Source organism: Pantherophis guttatus, chromosome 1, assembly GCF_059756535.1.
Source record: "Pantherophis guttatus breed Tessera chromosome 1, ASM5975653v1, whole genome shotgun sequence".
Lineage (NCBI taxonomy): Eukaryota > Metazoa > Chordata > Lepidosauria > Squamata > Colubridae > Pantherophis > Pantherophis guttatus.
In genome coordinates, this window is record NC_142063.1 from 281,848,903 (window position 1) to 281,870,409 (window position 21,507).

The following is a 21,507-nucleotide window of genomic DNA, read 5'->3' on the forward strand; positions in this document are numbered from 1 at the left end:
ACAATTTAGACAAAAGAAAGAATGATGGAAAATAAATTGTTGAATAAGATAAAGTTAAATTATGTGTGAATAGATATAAATAGTAAAAAAGGATCACTTCGAAGTAGCTGTAGGGAAAAGTAATATGTATATAAATGTTGTGTGATGTGTCTTGTTTTTAATGTTTTCAAAATAAAAAACTTAAAAAAAAAGAAATTTCCCGGAGAATATGTTGATAGAATATCACCTTCTAGATAAGAGCAGGCTAGGGTGATCATACTTAGAATTATAGATTTTATATTTACAGTATTTATTTACAGTATTTAATGAAATCTGTGTCACTCTGGACAGCATACAAGATAAGCACAATAGATCAAAGTGAAGGGAAAAAAAGAAAAATATATAACAAGGAACAATATATAAATGCCAAATATATTTTGTATTTATTGTCAACTAAAGCTTGTAAGTGTTTTATATTAACTAAAACTGAACAATCAGATGACAAGTTTTTTTTGTCTTTATCCTAAAATGTTCTTCTCCAAGAACACTGCAAACATTGCAAAACTTAAAATCTCTTTCAACCATTTCTTCTTCAATAACTCTTTTTTCCAAGTTTAGTGAGCTGATAGTTTTCTTAAGATCAAAAGTAAATTTGCTATTTCTTCACTCCAGGTTTTCAAACAATACTATTTCCTAATCTTTGTTGGAGGTGCCAAGGATTGAAACAGAGACTTTTTTTGCATACAAACCAGATGTTCTGGACTGAACTATGGGCCTTGTCCAAGACTGATGCAACTGTATAATCTCAGAAATGTCCACTTCCTTCAAAATTTACAGTGAGCCACCATTTTCTTATGGAACAAATGCAAACTCATTACCTTGATTTTAGGATGTGAATATAGCAGATGCCACAATGGAGATCACCAAGCAGATATTCCAATTTTGATTCACCCAACAAGCCCAAGATTTAAGAGATGCCAGTGAAGTAACTAGGTGGGACTCAAAAATTGCAACCTAGTACAGAAAGTCCTCGACTTACAACAGTTCATTTAGTGAGCGCTCGAAGTTACAACGGCACTAAAAAAAGTGATTTATGACCATTTTTCACACTTACAACCATTGCAGTGTCCTTATGGTCATGTGATCAAAATTTAGATACTTGGCAACTGATTCGTATTTATGACCATTACAGTATCCTGGGGTCATGTGATCCCCTCCTGCAACCTTCTGACAAGCAAAGGCACCTGGGAAGCCAGATTCACTTAACAACCATGTTACTAATTTAACAACTGCAGTGATTCACTTAACTGTGGCAAGAAAGGTCGTAAAATGGTTTCTGTAAGCCGCCCCGAGTCCCTCGGGAGAAGGGCGGCATATAAGTATAATAAAATAAATAAATAATAAATAAATAAATAAAATGGTCAAAATTCACTTAACAAATGTTTCACTTAACAACAGAAATGTTCGACTCAATTGTGGTCGTAAGTCAAAGACTACCTATATATTTTGCATTAGAAACAACATTATGTTTTTGTAGCTGCTTTGCTTAGCAAAATGTAGTGGGCAGGTCCCCAAATAAGTTGTCATAGGCAGAGATTTATAAAAGGAAAGGTAGAGTGGAATACAAGCCAAACAATAGCAGCTGAGACTTGTAACCAAATAACTTCTGAAAAACATTTGAACAGTATGCTCAGGAATTTCTGTGTGATAGAAAGCTAGTGGGTCCCCAATGTAAGGTCCTACAAGCATGGACATGTTTGTTTAGTTTAAATAACTCAATAATTTAGTAACAGGAGGACTAAAATATATGTGTGTTTTGCTGCTGCACGCTTGGTTTCACTTTGATGGGATGAAACAGGATCACGGTGGGTTATACAAAGGCAGGCACTTAATCCACTTCAACTGTTCACCCACCTAATTTGTCATCTGGTATATTATTGGCCTGCTGCCATGGAGACACCAACAGTCCTCATAGGCCTCTTCTTCCAAAATAGCTAATAAGGTTGAACTGGAAAGTGGGGGATGGGAGGGAAGAATTACAATTATCATTGGACTGGAGAGAGAGAGTGAAGAAACGCAGAGCCATTGAAGTCAGCAAAGAGGAAGAACAGAACAACAAAAGCAAAGGAGTCTGGAATGGAATTAGTACCTTACGATCGGAACTCCCAAATGTTCATTAAAGTTCTACAACAACAACAACAACCATGATGATGTTTTAGATGCTTTAGAATACCTGATACTAGTATTAAAATGATATGCTGGATATTCATAAGAAACAGAAGATTTGACTAGTTAAGAGATTTCAATGTTTTCTTTACCCCAGTTCATGCAATCACTATGAAATGCTGTATGTTTAATCTCACAATCTTCTCCTTCCTCTCAATCTATTCACTCTTCCTCTATGTGCTTGTTTCATGATTTAATTTTCATTCATTGTCTTTAAAAACCAAATTACATTGACATACCTGCTTATTTTGTCCTGGTCACTTATTTGTATTCAATTCACATTCATTCAATACCCATTCATTCTTGATGCTACCTCTTCAGGTTTTACCATACATATTTCTTAAGTAACCCATCCTACCATATTCAACCTACTGTACATTTATGTTAATCTGGAAGTAGCAAATTCTCACAACTGCAGAAGTGCATAGATTTCAGATCTAAAAGCAGCATATGTGCACAATAGACATCCTTGGTGTGCCTATTGACAGCTATTTTTCTGGGCTTACTTGGTAGCCATATGGATACAGGAACTCTGTAGAGCTCCTGAAATAGGCATTTCTTGACCCTATGCAACTATTATACAAATGCAAGAAAAATATAATTCCTTAAGGAGATACCACAACTGTAGCAAGGATGCTCTTGCGGTGACCAAAGCATCTTTATTCCTATGGATGTTAACTCTTTACATCTCTATTTGTAATGAAATGGATAGAAGCAGACTCTTACACACTGTCATGGTGAGTTGGGATCTTTTTTTTTGTTGTTGTTGTCATTTATTTATAATTTACAATTATTTGCTCCATTTTTCCTGGCCAACATAAGTTACCTTCTTTGTTACATTTAATTTTTAGATCTATTCCCCTTGTTGCATGGTACAATCTATCTATATCTATAATTATTTTATATATATTCTATATAGAATAAGAATTACAGTATGTTCCAGAGTGCAGAAGTTCTGTAGAATTCTACTAGTGGCAAGTATGGTATGATGATGTGATGAAGCTATAGATAAAAAGAAAATATACATACAAGACAGTGCTATAATAAATGAGGATGAGAGCAATGTATTACATAATTATATAGAGAAAAAATACCTGCAGAGAAAGAGAGAGGCACAAAAATATAAAGTAGTTTTTTGAATTATGAATTGTTTGAAAATAAGAAAGGTAGAATAAGATAGATCAGAAATAGCCAGAGATTGTATTCCAAGGCCTATCCTTGTTTTCCATCAGATGGAGAGTAGCAACAGATGTCAGGATCTAGTGGAGATCTTAGGGTGAAATGTAATTCTTTGGTGATAGATTTATGAAAATCAAACAAATTTAAAAGCAATTAAGTGCTATATTATATTTTATAATATTATTATATGTTATATATTCTTCTAAGTCAGACAATTAAATCACAGTTGTTTGCCTTATTATCCTGCTGAACTGATCTGAATTTTAACTCAATGGGTTAATCGCAAGATGAGTTCATGGCAATTTTACAGAAAGAATATCTGGCTGCTTTACACTGATATCCATTTCGTTTGCAATGGTTTACATAAGAATTTTCTGCATGTAAAGTACATGTGGTAACCAAGTCTATATTTAGTGCTAATTAATAAGACAAAATATTTATGATCAATAATCAGTAATGTGTGTGCATTTATTTCAAGATAGATAGATAGATATAGATATATATCAAATATTCTCTCAAGTTGATACATTAGCTGAAATTAAGCTCTAACATATCAATTCCATATTATTTTTGTAAATATACAAAAATAAATGTTAATTCTTTTCCAGGTGCCTTGAATTTGCTCAGCAAAAGCTGGTACTTGGACAGTAGACAACAGGCACCTAAATTATCTCTCTACAAACTTCCCTACTATGGAGAAATAAATCATTGTATTTAAATTATAGTTAAGTTTGATATATTTTCACCCTCAAACTTTCATAAGGATAATCAAAAAGGGTAAATCAATATTAAATTTTTGAAATTGAAACGTATGTCGCCTTTGGCTATTTAATAAAATGAAAGAAGAACTGATGTTTTAATACTTTGTTCTGCATTCTGAATTACCTATAATAATGGCTTGCTCTGACTTGTGGATCCTTTTGATTTGCTCTATGCTTCTGTTTAAACATGTTGCTATTATTGTGGCTTATTTTTCCTATATACATTTTCCAAATAATTATTTACCATGCAAATATATGATCTTGGAATGGAAAATATATATACGGTATATCGTAGGGCGTGCCAAATTTTTAAGCTTTTAATTTCCAAACATTAGGGGTGTACAACCAAACAAAAGTTCTGACATGCCTTGGGGATTGTAAAGATATTTTGGTTACTTTAATATAATTTTGATGTGCTTGGTAAGTAACTACATAAATATAACTTTTTAACATTTCGTTCGTTTCATTTTACATTAAAGTATTGTGAACCCGATATATATTACTTTTCCATCTGTCTCAAAAGAAAATTTAAAATGTTCCACTGGGTCTGAAAACAGGAGGATAATTATAAATTTATAATTATTTAATAAGAAATTTATAATTATAAATAAGAAACAACAAAAGCACATTTTTTCAAACAAAGTTACAGCTTTTACTGCAAGGTAAAACATTTAGGTAAGATTGTTAAGATACTTTGAGAAATAGAAGACTAAAAGATGCTTTCTGAACACTTTTGGTGACAGGATGTTCCAAAATTATTACACATGCAATATATAAAATGTATTATTGTAATATATTTAAAGACTGGGAATTCCAAGTATTGGAATGCTGCATTTTAAATATGATATCCAATATCACCCCTCACTTTCTTTTCAATAGTGTCATCTCAAACTGCTGTTGTTCTATTAATTGTTTAGAGAATTTCTTATATATCCTAGCACCAACAGTAATCCCACTAAACAAAAGAAATACAACTACATTTTGGTCCTTCATGATTTAATTTTGTTATTTTTCTTAGATCAGATTCTAGATTGATCCATTCTTGCTTCAAAGTGCCTACAACCTAAGAAGCCCTTTGCAATTTATTACCTCTGATTTATTATTTTTCTTTCTGCCTAGTTTACCCAGATGACGGGTGACCATTATATTTTGAGCAACGTTGACATGAGAGACAGCTGGATGATAGCAATTGTGACTGTATACGGCAGCTGCGCTAGCAAGTATGTTAAGAAGTTTGCTGTCTGAAATATAAGGTAGTTCTTCCAAAGAGTTAGCTCCTAACATTACTTGAAATTTCTGCTGCAAAATGCTTTTCAAGCTCAGGTCAATACAATTTTTATTCACCAATAAATCTTTTTCATTTCATTCCCTCTCTCTCCCCACCAAATAAAGCAATTAGACATAAAACATATTTCATTCAGTCATTCACACAATTTGAATCCTAAGTGTTAAGAAGACATATTGTCAAGAGGGATGGGGAACACCAAGAAGTTGTATCTGCCTTCCCACTCCTCACATAGATGTATCACCGTTGAAACACAATGTTTCATTAGAAGAATGGGAAATCTGTGGACTAAACAATTAATGGGAACCATAATTTCACTGTCTCGCTGCTTCAGAGACAAATGACTCAAGCTGTCTCAAAAAGAATAATCACCTGACAGCTTTCTGTTCAATCCTTGGGATATGGAGTTTTACTTATGGTGGAAGAGAAAAAAAAAAGAAAAGAGAAAAACCTGAACCTGAATATAATATTTACTTATACTTTTGTTTTAAAAGTTTTCTCCCTTGAATCTAAAAGAATATTGTTTTATTGCTTAATTCTGCAGCCATTGCCCTTCACTTCATTGTTATTTGCTTTGGGTCTATTCTTAGATTCATACAGGGTAGAGTTTCGTTAAATCACTTTTTAAAAAAATGATATTAAATATACAGTCATAAGCCCTACAGTAGAAGACTTACTTTATGTTTGAAATACATAGGAGGACTCTTAGATTTGAAAGAGAATCTACTTATACTATAGATGCATACAAAGTGAATTTGTTGACAGAACAATAATGGAAGAACATGTTATGCAGTGGTGTACCGTAGAAAGAAAAGTTATCTGCTTTCTCAAGCAACCATTCATTGATCCTGTGTAATAAAATTCATCTGTTTCTATTATTTTACCACTGGAAACTGGTCTGATTGTAGATCTTGGAAGAAATACTTTAAGGTAGAAAAAGCCAGGGGAAATTGGTTCAAAACCAAGTATTACCTTCAAACATTATTGAAAAAGGCTCTTAACTGAACATCATGAATTTTGTAGAATGATAGAATTCACTCACTGTATAGCAGTCAGTCTCTTTTCTTCACTCCAGTAATGTTTTTCTTTGAAAGTTTAACTATGGTCATTAACCTTGCTTGTATAATATACTTTACTGAATAAACCAGTGGTGAAATTTTAAATTTGTTACTACCGGTTCTGTGGGCGTGGCTTGGTGGTGGTGGGGTAATGTGACTGGGTGGGCGTGGCCAATTTTTTAAAAAATTATTTTTAAAACCATTTTTTCTACAACCTCTTCGGCGAAGAGGTTGTAAAAAAATGCTTTCAAAAGGCTTTGACGATCCCAGCTGAGTTGCCTGATCGGCAGAGGCTTTTTTTCTTTTAAATGTCTCTGGCGATCCAAGCTGAGTTGCCTGATCAGCAGAGGCTTTTTTTCTATTAAAAGCCTTTGACAATCCCAGCTGACAATCCCCGCGCAATCATCAGAGGCTTTTTTTTTTTTTTTTACTTTTAAAAGTATTTTTTCGGCCGAAGAGGTTGTAGAAAAAATGCTTTTAAAAGGAAAAAAAAAAAGCCTCTGATGATTGTGCGGCTCAGTTGGGCATGGGGGGGGGGGGCGCAGGATTTTTGCTACCGGTTCTCTGAACCGGATTGGGCGATCTGGTCCGAACCGGGAGCATTTCACCCCTGGAATAAACCCCAATTGGCTAGATGTCAGCCCCACCATGCAGACCAAATCAAGAAATCAGCTGTACAAGAAGGCTCAAGCTACTTTTATTATTATTGGCTACAACAACAGAATCTTGCAAGTCTGATAATGCTTTACTCCCTCCCTCCCCCATGAATTAGGGAAGTGTTCGCCTGAGTCGCTTCTGCATATCTATCTCCTTGTTTTGACCCAAAGGTGCTTTTTTCAAGAAGCGACTGGAATTTCTTGTTTTTCTTTGAAGACGTTTCTCATCCAAGAAGCTACTTATCCAAGAAGCAAGAAGAAGAAGATGAGAAGGAAAACGTCTTCAAGAAAAAACCAGAAAGTCCAGTTGCTTCTTGAAAAAAGGACTTTTGGGACAACCATGATCTGGGTGACTGAGAATCTCCATAGACTCCTTGTTTTGACTTAAACTATGTTTTTTCCTTTCATAACCGATCTTTTCAAGGTCATCTTCCATACTCTGTATATGTATTTATACAAAATGTTGAGCGCAAAACAGGTATTATAAGCTATACTGGTTGGTTCATGTGCAATGCTATGTCAAAGAATCGATATCATAAGCTTAAATCATGCATATGACCCAGTCATTAATACTCTGCTCAGTTTCTCTTTATATAGAATTATCCATGGTGCCATTGTTGTGGGGTCTTAGCTGTGCCTTCATTTAGTATGATTGTCCAGTCCAACCTACATTTTAAAATTTTTACCTTTTTTGGCTAAGCCTGTTCAGCATCCTTGGACTTAATCAGAACTATTGTAATGCAATCTATGCTATCTGTTTCTGAAGATTACTATGGTATAGCAATTTCAGCTATTGTAATGCAGAATTTAGCAGATTTACTACTTAACGGACTTTTTTATATATGTACTTTACTCTTTGATACACCCAAACTAGTTTTCTATCCTTATATTTAAAACTCTGTGATTTAAGTTTGGATTAAATATTTTGTCTTATATTTCACCCTCCCCAATGACTCATAGGACCCAGAGATATCTATTGCCCTGCTCTAAATTTTATCATATGGGAAAATAAGATTAGCCCAGAAGTCATCTGCTAATGACGTAGAACTCGCTTTCTATGCAATTAATTCAGCTTCACTTTTTAAGCCCTTAGTAGGCAAGTAAAAACATATCTGTTTCAGTTTGTTTTTTTATAATTGTCTAGTTTTTGTCCCATCCTATTTTGATTTTTCCCATCTGGTTTTCTTTATAATTACATGACTTTAGATGATAAAATTTCACAAATACATACTTCGGGACAGCAAAAATCATGAAACACAATAATAAAAATATTTATAACTACAATACATCAATTCAATAGGCTACAAATAAGTGAAGGCAGAAGAACAAAAAAAACTATACTGTTATAATAACAAACCTAAATAGATTTTTTTTTAAAAAAATAGTAGCTAATTATAAACACTGTGGTTTCAATATGCACTTTGGAGATGGGAGAAATTTACAGGAACCCCTTTTTAAGCACTATTCTAAACAAAACAGATGTTTTTCTCAAGGGTTCCCTCTCCTGGCTTTGTATGGGTCAACAGTAATAGTAGTTTAATTAATCCAGGGCAACTTTTCTTATTTATTTGTTAGTTTTTCATCCTGCCTTTCCTCTAAGAGATGTGCCTAAGGCAATGCACATAACTCTTCCGCCTCCAGTTTTTTCCACGGTAACAACCTCATGAAGTAGGCTGAGAGACCTGTATTGTATTTGATTTAGGGTTTCCAACTAATGGATGCATCACAGGTAGTCCATGATAGTTCATTTAGTGATTGTTCAAAGTTGCGGCACTGAAAAAAGTGACTTGTGGCCATTTTTCACACTATGACCATTGCAGCATCCTCATGGTCACGTGATCAAAATTAAGACCCTTGGGAACTGACTCACATTTATGACCATTGTAGTGTCCGGGATCATGTGATCACCTTTTGTGACCTTCTGACAAGCAAAGTCAATGGGGAAGCCAGATTCACTTAACAATCATGTTACTAACTTAACAACTGCAGTGATTCATGTAACAAATGCATCAAGGATGGTAGTAAAATGGGGCAAAACTCACTTAACAAATATTTTACTTAATATTTACTTTTACTTTAGCAACAGAAATGTTGGGTTCAATTGAGGTCATAAATTGAGGACTACCTATAACTATATATAAAAAGTTAATATGGGAATATGGGAAAACATGCATGCACAGCTATAGCCAGTGAGTGGTATAAGGGGAGACACTGGGTGGCTGTTATGAGATCATGAAGTTGTACTGATCCACATTCATGCCTATCTACCTTCTCACTGGATCTAGGGAATGTTGGCCACCAGTTGTTGATGATTAAGAGCCACGGTGGTGCAGTGGTTAGAATGCAGTATTGCAGGATACTTTTGCTGATAGCCGGCTGCCTGCAATTTGACAGATCGAATCTCACCAGACTCAAGGTTGACTCAGTCTTCCATCCTTCTGAGGTGGGTAAAATGAGGACCCAGATTGTTGGGGGCAATATGCTGACTCTGTAAACCACTCAGAGAGGGCTGCAAAAGCACTACGAAGCGGTATATAAGTCCAAGTGCTATTGTTATTGCCAGTTTTTTGAGGAATAAGGGTGAATCCTTGCTCAATTTGGTGTGAAAAAGCAAGTGAATTTGGACTGCATCATGGTTTGACAAGGACAGGACCTTTTTCATATTTTATTTCCTATACTCCTATCCAGATGCAGCTATGGATTATATGCTGCAAAGACGGTATGGTGGTGATTTTGCATGAGTGTCTGTAATAGAGGCAATCACCTTGCAGATGACTTGAGTGAAAAATTGGGGCTGCTGTTGGTGTACTGTCCATGTTATTGCCTGGCAATAACATGTCTAGGCCCTTAGCTTTCATAACTGGATTGATGGTTGCTTTCAGTGCTGAGACTCCATGCCCTGGGGATACAATCTGGATGGATTTGGGATTTCATGAGTTCATGTCAGAGAACCTAAGGAATGATGTATGTAAACAATCATAGACTAGAACTGGTAGTTTATCTTGCAGGAGTAAAAGTGTATCTGAAAAAGGACATTAACATCGGGCCTTTGTCTTAGTCAGATATTTTTTTAACCCAAGTCAAGCTTAATTCTGTGGCGTGGGATGAGGTGGAGACTGGTTTGAATGGTTTGTGCCAGTGGTGGGATTCAGCCAGTTCGCACCACTTCGGGAGAACCAGTTGTTAACTTTCTGAGCAGTTTGGTGAATTGGTTGTTGGAAGAAATCATTAGGGCAGAGAACTGGTTGTTAAATTATTTGAATTCCACCACTGGTTTGTGCCAGCCACTTTCCACGACTGTGGTAGAAAATTCTACCACGTGACTAACCTTGGCTAGATATGCAAATTTGAGATTTGACAAGGTAATTGTGGTAATGAAAGTATTAAGCATACATATGATTGCATGATTTCTGCATCTGCAGATTCTTGCATATACTTGTTCACAATTACTTATACCTTTCAGAGGGAAGGAGAAGCAGATATCTTGCAAGCTTTTAAGGTTGTTTGCAGAATCTTCTTTTCTTGCTCATATTTGGTATGAATTAGATAGTCCCTGAGAAGACGATTGAGATAATGTCTTCTGAGTTTATATGCAATTATTTTAAGCATTAGGAGTCTGAGAAGGTAGATAAGGGTGTTTGGAAATACGAATCCCACCATGTTATTTAATACCTATATGAAACTAGAGGAGATACAGTAATCCATTGGTTTGGGGTGAACTATCAATATTGTGCTAAGGTAAGCATAAAGGTTTCCTCTAACCAGTCATGTCTGATTATAGCAGTGATGCTCATCTCCGTTTCTTAGCCAAGGGAGCCAGTGTTGTCCAAAGACATTTCCGTGGTCATGATGACCAGCATAACTATATTCCAAGGTCCATGGAACGCTGTTGCCTTCACACCAAAGTAGTACCTATTTATCTACTCACATTTGCATGCTTTCAGATTGCTAGGTGGATAGGACCTGGGGGAACAGATCACCCCTTCACACAGCGCTCAGATCTCAAACCCGGGCTGTCAAACTTTCCAGCTGAAAAGCTCAGTATCTTTAGCAACTGAACCATTGCGCCCCATATTGTTGTGTTAATAACGATTCACCCTTCTTACCCAGCATTTAGATTGCCATGTATTTGACATGGGATTGCTTTTGAAGAAACTGAAAACTAGTCAATCCCGAATAAAATGGACTGACTGCTAATGGGCTTAACAGTGTAATTCTAGAGCTTTGGTTGCTGCATTGATTACCAATAAACTTCCAGATTGGAGTCCAACTCCTGGTCTTGGGCTTGGCTAATGTGGCTCCTATGTATCTCAAAGGCCATCTTTTGTCCAGATTTGATTTTTATCCTGTTGTTTTTTGATTAACTTGGCAGTGTACATACTTAACGCTTTAGCCCATCCAATGCATTTACACGAAGAGGGGATGTTATCTTTTTTATTAGTACAGCAACTATCCAGAGCTTTATAAAAAGGGAAGCAGAGATTGGAGAGACACAACAAAGATATATTTACATGCAAAATATTTGATCACTGTTATTACAGAACAATGTCCTCCATTCTCCCAAATCATCAAAAATTGAAAAGGGGGGGGCACTGTGAAGCTCCATTATAACGAAATGTTTTACCTACCCATTAACTATAATTTTATATTTAAAATGTATTTAATTCCAATGATTTTAACATGGTTAAATCACTAAAAGAACAAGAGGATGTGTGCCTTTTTTAATGGGGACACAAAGAGCAACATTTGTATGATTTGTCATTAGTTGTGCTGTTTCCTTCACACATTAGTCATCTTATTCTCATGATTTTTTTAGCCTTCATTATTCATATTTTGAAAACAACTTATGATTGAAGTGTCCCATAAAGAAAGTTTCTACAAGACCGATGAATCGATTACCAATATATATTCATAGAAATAAGATTTATTGTTGTTGTGATAATTTTCCAACAATGCATATAAACAGTAGTTGAATATGAATATACATGTATCCTTCCCTATTTCTGCAAAACATGCCAAATACTAACAGAGCAATCATACTTTTACTTTTTCAGTAGAAAAGTAATATGAGTTTTCCTTGCGTGTTTCATTAGAATTACCCTCCAAGTTCCATTGCATTTATGCTCAATAAACTATAGGCAGGACTATACTTTCGGAATTAACTTATTCTCAGCTGTGAATTTTCCCAGGGTATCTGAACTAGATGAGGTCAAATAACAAAATGTGTTGTGATGTGAACTCTGGCCTTTTTGTATTCATATCCTGGTGGAGAATCATGACACCTTAATACACATTTCATAATTTATATAAGGTATTTTATTAAATAATTCAATTAATGGTCTGTACATGAGAATTTTTGGTTTTGCAGGATTTATGTATCAGACAATGATTCATGTTTTTAGTACAGAACATAGCAATCAATTGTCACTCTTCAGATGAATTTAATTCCTGTCTTCAAACTGTGCTTTATTTTTTAACAAATATGCCGCTAAAAATTCAATAGGGTTTATAGGCCTGAAAAAAAAAGATAAACAATAGCTAAAAAATAAAGTTCTTTTGACTTCAATTAACTTATGAAGTTAATATGAAAATTAAAGCATAATTCAAATCCATCATTGTAAATTATAAATACTGAATATTAAATCTATAGAACATGTTGTTTACTTAAAAAGAAGAAAATACTTTGAATGTCTTTCCAGATTGCCAAGCATTTTATTATACAACGAGCCACTAAAGTATATGGAATAATTAATGACTCAGTTACAGACCTTGCTGATTTATTAATTTAAGTCAGAACTTCAATTTCATGTATAATTTGTGGTTGTGTTCTCATTTGATCATGAGTCAAGACATGTCAATGCAGCCATCTTATCAAATCACAAATTCCTTGAGATTCCCAGGCCTAGCAGATGGCTACATAGTTTTAATATCAGTTTTCTCAACTGTTTTATCAAGAATATTGTTGATGTCTTTGATTTGTATTTAATATTTAAATATTTTATTAAATATTAATATTTTATGATGACTAAAGTCAACAAGAGAGATATTTTTCAGCTGAGGACTGTGTGCTAGCAGGAGATGCAATCATTCTGTTTCTGAAATATATTACTTTCTGATATGGTCCCCCTCAGGACTTTCTCTGTATATACTAATCTCTTTAGTTCCAACCCCCATTCTTTCTACTCTTCAATTCAATGCTTTTTCCACATATCTGATATCGCAGGTGATATTTTAGCAGGTCATTGGCCATCTTGAAATGAGAACTAGATGGAAGGACTTCCAGAAAAGAAATGGTCAACAGACAATTGAGATGGAAGGAAGAGCTGATGAGTCAAGTAGCTCTTTGAAATTCTTCTCTGGACAAGGAGAGGATTGAGATTACCCACAAGTGCACAAGACACTTACTCTTCATGAGAAGACTTCAAAATAGTGTTCTCTAGTATATTTCAAGGTCTGGAAAAGGAGGGATTAACCATCTTGTTCAAACCATAATTGATGTCTTTACTTCCTTTTAAAATCACTTTGGAAATAGCTTGTTAACTGCTTTTCAGCTATTAGGAATCTTTGAATTGACAGGTTTTATAGTACTGGGTGAATTTTGTTCAACACTTAGTAAAAGATCCAGAAATTAATTTTAAGAGTGTCTGCCTCTATAAATGGACCTTGTTTAAAAGACATTATGGAAGAGGAACAAGTATTACCTAACAAGATTGAGACTGCTATGAAAGCAGATTTAAAAATGACAGGCTGCAAGAATATGATAAAAGATGCTACACTAGACATACAAAGGAAACAGCTGAGGCCTTAATAATTAAAAGATATATATGAACAAGAAATCAAGAGAGTGATTTGGATAATTTTATATATAACTTACCTCTCCTTTGCAAGGACTGCAAGGCCTTGTAATAAGATAGGGACAACTGTCTGATCCAGATATGCACGTGTAGGTAATGACTGAAGGTCCACTTTCTGCTTCGATGTTTTTTCTGCACTTGTTTTCTCATTTTCCACTATCCGCTTAAAATTATAAATATGGTTTGTGAAGATTTCTATCCCATCTCTAATTGAAATTCAAATTTCTTAATTAAATTACAGAGTTTCCAGGCATTCCTTTTGTGGTACTTAGAATGAGTAGGACCAAAAATGTGTAAGATTACTCTCTAGCATTTCTGAGGTTTTAAGGAACAAATTTAGTGCCCTAAAATTTGGAGGTACATAAATCTCCCCTGATCATCCAATTAAAACTTCTGAAGCCACACTCATATGCCCTGCAACTTGCATGCCCCTGTCTAGACTATTTCCAAAGATCTATGCATTTTATTGTAGTCTACACAAGCAAAATAACTTTCTTCTGAATGGAACAGAACTTCACCCAACAAAGCTGAAAATACTCATGCTTTTATTCAATAGATTTATAGGGCTGATTGAAGACTTGTACCAAAGTATACATATGAATATGCAAATGTATTCCAGAGACTTGGGTGGCCAATCCATAATCCCATGGCTGTATGAATCTTTAGAACCCCTTGAACTGTAACATCTGAAACTTACTACTGCAATTTTCAGTACAGTATCATCATCTCAGAACCAATATTCAATCAGATGTTCTAATACATAACATACATGAGGTTCCATTCAGCAATCCATCAGTACCTTATCTGAAATTATACACCCAGAACAGTGTATTAACTTCAGTTAGAAATCAAATCTCAATTACCTCTACATTTTCCGTAAGGCCATATTCTGCATGTGGATTTTCTGGAACCTGTAAAGCAATACACAACCATAAAATAACAAGAAAGGAATATTTGCCTTTTAAAAAAAACAAAAAAACAAGAAGTTAAAGAATTTTTATTACGATTGCTGGTTTAAGCCTTACCTGTGGCTGTCCCTCGATAATCTGTTCAGTATCCATGTTGTACAAAAGTTAAAATAGTCTGAGAGAACTTTAAAAAAAATGAGAATTGAGTATACAAGTTAATACATTGAGACATACAAGGCAAACATCCTGAACCTCAAAAGATATTTTGAGACCGGGGCCTCAAAGATATTTTACTACTCTCCCAGATTCCAAGTACTTTTTATATTAAGCCAGGAAAACAAAACTCCTTAAGCATGCGATATTTAAAGTGATTTCACGGCTTCGATGGGGTTATCAAAATTACCTGGGGGCCATAGACTGAGGAGGAACTAATTCCAGAATTAGGAAGCCCACGGATGAGATATATATTTATTAATTCAAAAAGAAGCCCGATTTATTTCAAGTAAGCGGTGATTGGATGGCAGCTTTTACTCGGCGTCCTAACAAAAAAGCCTCCCCCCCCCCTTTTTTTTTTTTTTTGCAGCTAAAAATCAGGCATGGAGGAATTAAGTGGTTCCGGCATATACTCTGCCCTGAGGCTCCAAAGTGCCTGTGTGCCTTTTACGGTACTTACCCTTCGTCAACTAAACTCGGTTGGAAGATACAACCGGCAAGAAACGGCCCGTCGCGGAGCAACAAGGAAAACAACCGTCGTTACAAGTCGTAAAAAGATATTGGTTGTCGTACAACGTTGTGCCATGGACTAGGAGGAATGTCGCACTTCAAGGGCCACCGAGATTTTTTTTTTTTTGTGCTTATTTGTGCGCCTGCGTAATAATGAAATGTCTCCTCCCCAGAGCGCTGCGTCGAGAGGGTGGAGACTGTTGGAAAAAAACACCTCTCCGGTTGGTTTGAGCCGTGTAAAATTCGGGCTCTGCATCCTCGAAATTAAAATGGTGCTTAGTCACAGGATCGATCAGGGTTAAAGAATCCTTATGGTCAAGACGTTTGCTATAAATTTGACAATTTACAGAAAAGAAGCTGTCACCTAAAGACCTCACCACGAAGCAGAATTTTGTTCTGGATTAAGTACGGATTCGGTTTTTTTGCAATAGGCTTCTTTAATTTGCAAGCATTCAATGTTAGAAAAACTCAGATGGGAAAAGGTGGGGCTATCGGAACCGGGCTGCTGAAGTCCAGTCGGTTTGATGTTTCCTGTATATTTGCTGTCTTCTAATGAATGATATTCTGGATAGTTGCATAGCAGCTCTCCAAATTGAGAGTATGAAGACTCCTTATGTAGATTCTGATGTTTATAGAGGCAATTTGTGTGTTATAAACCGCTTGATCCTAAATGAATTCTAAAATGCAAAATTACTGTAAAGTAACACCTTACCTTCTACTATCTTCATAAAATTATTTAGCACACTGCACTGTTCAATGAGGTGCCAACCAGGAGGACACACTATCAAACATATTTTAACTCATCAGCTTTTTTCCTCTGGCCACAGGGCAAGAATGCTGCTTTTTTCCTTCAAAAGATAACTCATAGTTGGAGAAGAGTATTTCTGGTAAGGAGAGCAGAAAGCAAGTTTCTGGCTTCTTTGGGTGGGTGGAGCAGGATTGATCATTGTAGGAAATCCCTTGGAAGGAAAGGATAGAATTTTCTACTCTCCCTGATTTATTGCACAATTCAGAATATATCAGAGTGCACTAATGTGTCGCAAGAATTGATAAACACTTTTTACAATTAAGCCACCAAGACCGTATCGCTTTATGCTTCTTCAAATGAGATTAATTATAACATATGTTCAGGGACATCTCAAAAGTTAGAAGGAATGAGGATTTATTGTAGTTTTTTGATGCAGCCTCCTATGAATTGCAGGAAATCCTAAGAAACCTGTGCCTGTAAAGCATATGCTTGGTAAAACACAATACACTGACTAAGCTAGAATCTATTTTACTTGATTTTAGTTTAATGCATTGGGTTGACTTGGCCAAAGCTTATTCTTTGTCAGCCTTTCAAAATAGGCCAGGTCCAGGAATACATAACACAAGGACTACTTTATTTTTATTAGACATAATAACAGTCTTGAAATCATGCCAGAGTATCTCTCTGCCTTCTTTTATACCAAACAGAATGAAGACAGGATTATCTTGAGTTTATTTCTCACCCCTTCTGAATTGTCAATTGTTTAATGTTCTTGCATTTCTTCAAGTTTATTTACATACTCATCTTGGCATTGGCACCAGGCATTGCTCATTAGTAGTACTGACTAATAACCAAGGGAGGGAGAAGAAAATACTGGGATGCAATAGTGACAATATAATCCTATAGTGTAGAAAGCTCAAGGGGTCAGTGTGACAGATTACCATCTTTTTCTCTTTCTCATTCTAGCCATGTGTATTTAAAAGTTTTATTAAGTTCAATGGTGTTTACAGAAAATTGGATTTGCAACAAGTTTTAACAAGACGGAGGTGATAAAAATATAATTTTGTGCATCAGAATGAAGTTGTTCGGTAAAATGTGCCATATTTAAAAGCAGTTCGAGAAAAATTGCCCTATCTTGAAGGTGTTTATATCACTACAGGTGTTTAAGATGTGATGATAGATTTACGAGAAACAGGGCCTACAAGATGTTGAATCTGACTGCATTTTGTGGTAGCGTGGTTTTACAGTAAGAAACAACAGGTGAACTTTACAGTCACACTTGTGATACATGATATATATTTGCCTTTTTACTGCTATGAGTGATGTGTGCTCCTAGCACTGCACTCTTTCTGGACAGAGAACTCTGCTGTTGTACGTGGGAGATCTGTTGGAGGTAGTGTCCCACCCAGGAATTACAGCCTGAGTGCTCCTACCATCACTAGGGCCATTTTGGCCTTTACTTTCCACATCCTTTGAGTCTCGGTACTTCTCCAATTTCTCATTCACCTTATTCCTGATATTGCTGTTAATTTGGCGCAGCTACATCAATCACCACTGCAGAATGTATAGAGTAGCTTCAGAGACAGTTCAAATACATAGCGGCAGAGTGTAAAATGCAGGCAGGAACAGCATACACTGAACAGCATAAATAAGTAGTTGCTGCTGTATTGTGGAACATCTGCACAATGTATGGACTAGACCCTCCCAAGTCCAGATGGGAGTTTCCACAGAAGGTCATGGAGAATAACAGGACTAAAATCCTGTGGGACTTCCAGATCCAGATGGACAGGCAGATACTGGCCAAACTACCAAATATTGTAGTAATAGACAAGAACCAGAAGTGGTGGTGAAAAATGTAGCAGTGCCAACTGCTTTACAATAGCTGTTTCTATAGTACTTGGAAGTAGTATAGCAGTAACTGATAACTATACAAAATTGGAGATTTGAATTATCTGTTCTAAACAGACTGAATACTTATTTTTATCTTCGCCTTACCTAGAATTTTAGGCTTCATTATTAGCCTTTTAATGGGAGAGATATTAGCATTTTAATATGGCATCCAAGCCTCTTTTTGAAATCAAATTTTTTAGCTAAAGCCATTTAATTTTTTTTAATCTGCAAAAATAGCCTATAAACTAGCTTATTCATAAACTAAATGAGAGAGCTTATTCCTTTAACACACCTGCTAGTTTTAAGGAAAATATAAACCTAGCTGGGAAAGGAAATAATGCAACCTATAAATTTGCCATTTGTGGAATGTTATCGAGAATGTTTTTTATTGTTCTATTCTCACATGTAATCAATGTACTTTTATTGTTTGATCGCTTGGTTTCATATGCATTGCATATACTTAATGTATAATTGGTTTCTGTACCTTATATAAAAATTCTTTAAACACTTTTTGCTTTCAAAAGCCATTTTGCAAAGTTAGTAAGCAAAGCCCAAGCAAACTCAGGGCCGGACTTTCTAGGCCACATCTGGAATACTATGTGTTAACATAAAAGTGAAAGAAAAGGCAAAGTAGCCTAAAATTAAGGATAAGGCTAAATAGGAGTTATACTTTCATTTACAAACGCCCTTTTTAAAAACAAGGATACACTGACCGAACCATAATGGCATAGCTCACACAATAACACTAAAACCCCAATCCTTCATCTTTCAATATTAAGCCCAAAAGCAACCGCATTACTATTTATTGGGATATGCCAATCAGGCCATGGAGTTCGGTGCAACGCATATTATACGCCTTAATTTACAGCGAGTGGGAGGCAGGCAGCTCTTGCTGATTTTGAAAACATAAAAGGGGCTTATAAAGCAACCCCATTTCTAGGATCATCTGACAAGACACCACGAGGAAAAACATTCTGACTCCCATTAGGCAAACGTTCTTTAACGACGTTACCCAGACTGCATCGCTCTCACACAAAGGGCGAACTTCCTAACGTGGAACGGAACCCAAACTTCCGATATTCCTGTGAAAAGAAGCCTTGCGCTCCGGCGTCGATCGCCCTATAACTAACAATAGACCTCCGAAAGGAGCTTACGGAGTTTCTTATTCAGAAAGGCTCGCTACGTAGACTTTCTCGTCCGCGCGTGTGAGAGAGCGGGGTTGAGCAAAAAAGGGGCGTAGCCTCCGCTATGGCAGGCCCTCGCAGGTGGTTGTTGTCAGTCCCTGGCAGCGGGTTATGGCTACGGTGGTGATGAATGAATTCTCCGGGAGGGAGAGGGAAGAAAAAGGGCTCAAGCGCCTCCAGCTCCCCGACTCGGACCGCCGGAGCCTCCCCTACATCCGCGGCCGGTCCGGCTCCCGCCCCACACCGCCCACAGGCGGCGGTGGCTTCTCCTCACAAGCGGAATCTCTACTATTTCTCGTATCCGCTTTTCGCCGTCTTCGCGCTGCTTCGTTTCCTCGCCTTCCAGCTCGGGCTGCTCTTCGCCTGGCTGTGCGAGCGCCTCTCTCGCGGCGGGGCGTTGATGGCCGCCGCCAAGGGCACCAGCCGGGCAGGCGATGCGCCCGAGTCGGTACGAACCTGTCACAAGCGCGCCTTCGAGTGCATCTCTACGGCTCTGCGCATCGACGAAGACGAAGCGGGTAAGCTAAGTATGGGGGTGGGGGAGGAAGCGGGCAGGGCCGGCGGACGAGCTGGCTTGGCCGAGGGGGGAGACCTCGGGAAAGGCTGCGAGGTTCGCCGGCTGTTCGGGGAAGCCTTCTTTTTTCGGTTTCCTTTCGTCTCGGTTTTCTGCTTCGTCACCGCCTCCGTTTTCCCCTCAGGCTCGTGGCGAAGCAACAGCCGGCATGGCTGCTATATTAGGGGCCGAACACACCTGCTAGTCGCCTAACATGGCTGTGCCTCAAGAGCTGCTTCGCTTGTGTGAGCGACTCGCGCCTTAAGAAAGCGAGGCGAGAAAGGGGGCTGAGCTGAAGGGGCTGAAGAAGGATGACCTCGAGCTCGGCGTGGATGGAGCTCGCGTCGGGATTTTGAGGGCCAGCAGCGATAAAACGTCGCTTTAACGTCGTTAACAGCCTTAACGGCGGGGCGGGGGGGGGGGAAGTAGAGATGCTCTTATATACAGGTGTATAACGGGAATTGCGAGGGTTGAATTGCCCAGGCCGAGAAGACCCACGTTACAACCACAGCAGCAGTAAAAGGGTTCCTCTGCATGAAAGATGTTGATAGGAAGGGCTTGTGGGTGGAGCCCATGTGAGGGGAGGCTTTGTTGTGAGTCTGAAAGAGACTTTGTGCTACAGTATTGGGTTAAGTCTCTTTGTTCTCTAGGTTCAGGTTGCGTCTTATTCATGCATTCCGCCCAGTCTCTTCTGTAGTGACTCTATACATGTTTACGGTGATATATTATTTTTCTGGCTAGCAGGGGTTTTGGTTCGGTTTTTTTTTTTTTTTTTGGTTTTTTTTTAGGGCTGCCTTTCAGTTGATTTTGAACTCCTGGCACTGCCTGGATAAATCTCTGCAGTTTTCTTGGCAAACAGTTTTGGAAGTGATTTGCCGTTTTCCTCCTTACCTAGCGCTGGCGGAGAGGCTGGCCCAAGATCACCCAGCTAGTTTCATACCTAAAGTGGGATTACAACTCCCTAGTTATAGCCTGATGCTGCCTTAATCGCTACACCAAACTGGCTCTGTGGCTACCATTATGGAAGAGAAAAATAATTCTTGTAGAATGATGAGTTCTGGAGACAAATGATCCAAAATGGCATTTTCCTTATACGGCTGGGTTACTGTACAGCAGTAACTTAAGCAGGAGTATGTTAATATTAGGAGGAGTGTGGATGGTACAAGTTGTGTCTTGTCAGTTGCAAACTGTCAATAGCAGCTTGCTGAAAGGAAAGTTTTGAGGCCGAACTAAAACCCATTGATAGAAGTGCTTAAATATTTATACTTTGCAGATGTGTAGATTTTGCAAGATATGTTGCTAGAAATCTTTCCTATTGAAATAGATGAAACTGCTTTGATGTGTTAATTTTGATCAGCATCACTATCTTGATTAGATCTATTCATTTTTGCCTTCTGTAAAATATATTCAAGGTAGTTCATAACACACAAAATGGAAGAAATAATGGTTAAATAATACTTGTAGCATTGTATTGTTGTGCCTACTTCTTGGAAAGTGAGATTT

General features: G+C 37.1%; 2 protein-coding genes across 8 annotated transcripts in view; one reads left to right on the top strand and one right to left on the bottom strand.

Moving 5' to 3' along the window:
* Positions 1-12,437: 12,437 nt before the first annotated feature.
* Positions 12,438-15,785, bottom strand: DPY30 (dpy-30 histone methyltransferase complex regulatory subunit). 2 transcript variants are annotated; one of them, XM_034428192.3, is made up of 5 exons: positions 15,580-15,785; positions 15,024-15,090; positions 14,862-14,909; positions 14,019-14,161; positions 12,438-12,658 (listed from the first exon to the last, which is right to left on the bottom strand). In XM_034428192.3, the coding sequence occupies exons 2-5, from the start codon at positions 15,057-15,059 to the stop codon at positions 12,586-12,588; spliced, it is 300 nt and encodes a 99-aa protein (XP_034284083.1). In that variant the 5' UTR covers positions 15,060-15,090; positions 15,580-15,785; the 3' UTR covers positions 12,438-12,585. The 2 variants fall into 2 exon arrangements, with proteins under 2 accessions (XP_034284083.1, XP_034284084.1); XM_034428193.3 differs by lacking the exon at positions 15,580-15,785 and adding an exon at positions 15,310-15,424.
* Positions 15,786-16,560: 775 nt separating this feature from the next.
* SPAST (spastin) overlaps positions 16,561-21,507 on the top strand; it is a 46,902-nt gene continuing 41,955 nt past the window's right edge. For 5 of the 6 annotated variants that reach the window (XM_034428187.3, XM_034428189.3, XM_034428191.3 and 2 more), the window contains exon 1: positions 16,561-19,969. In XM_034428187.3, the coding sequence (XP_034284078.1) occupies positions 19,582-19,969 (388 nt within the window). In that variant the 5' untranslated portion in view covers positions 16,561-19,581. The remainder of the gene's footprint in view (positions 19,970-21,507) is intronic. The other variant, XM_087883016.1, reaches the window with a different exon arrangement.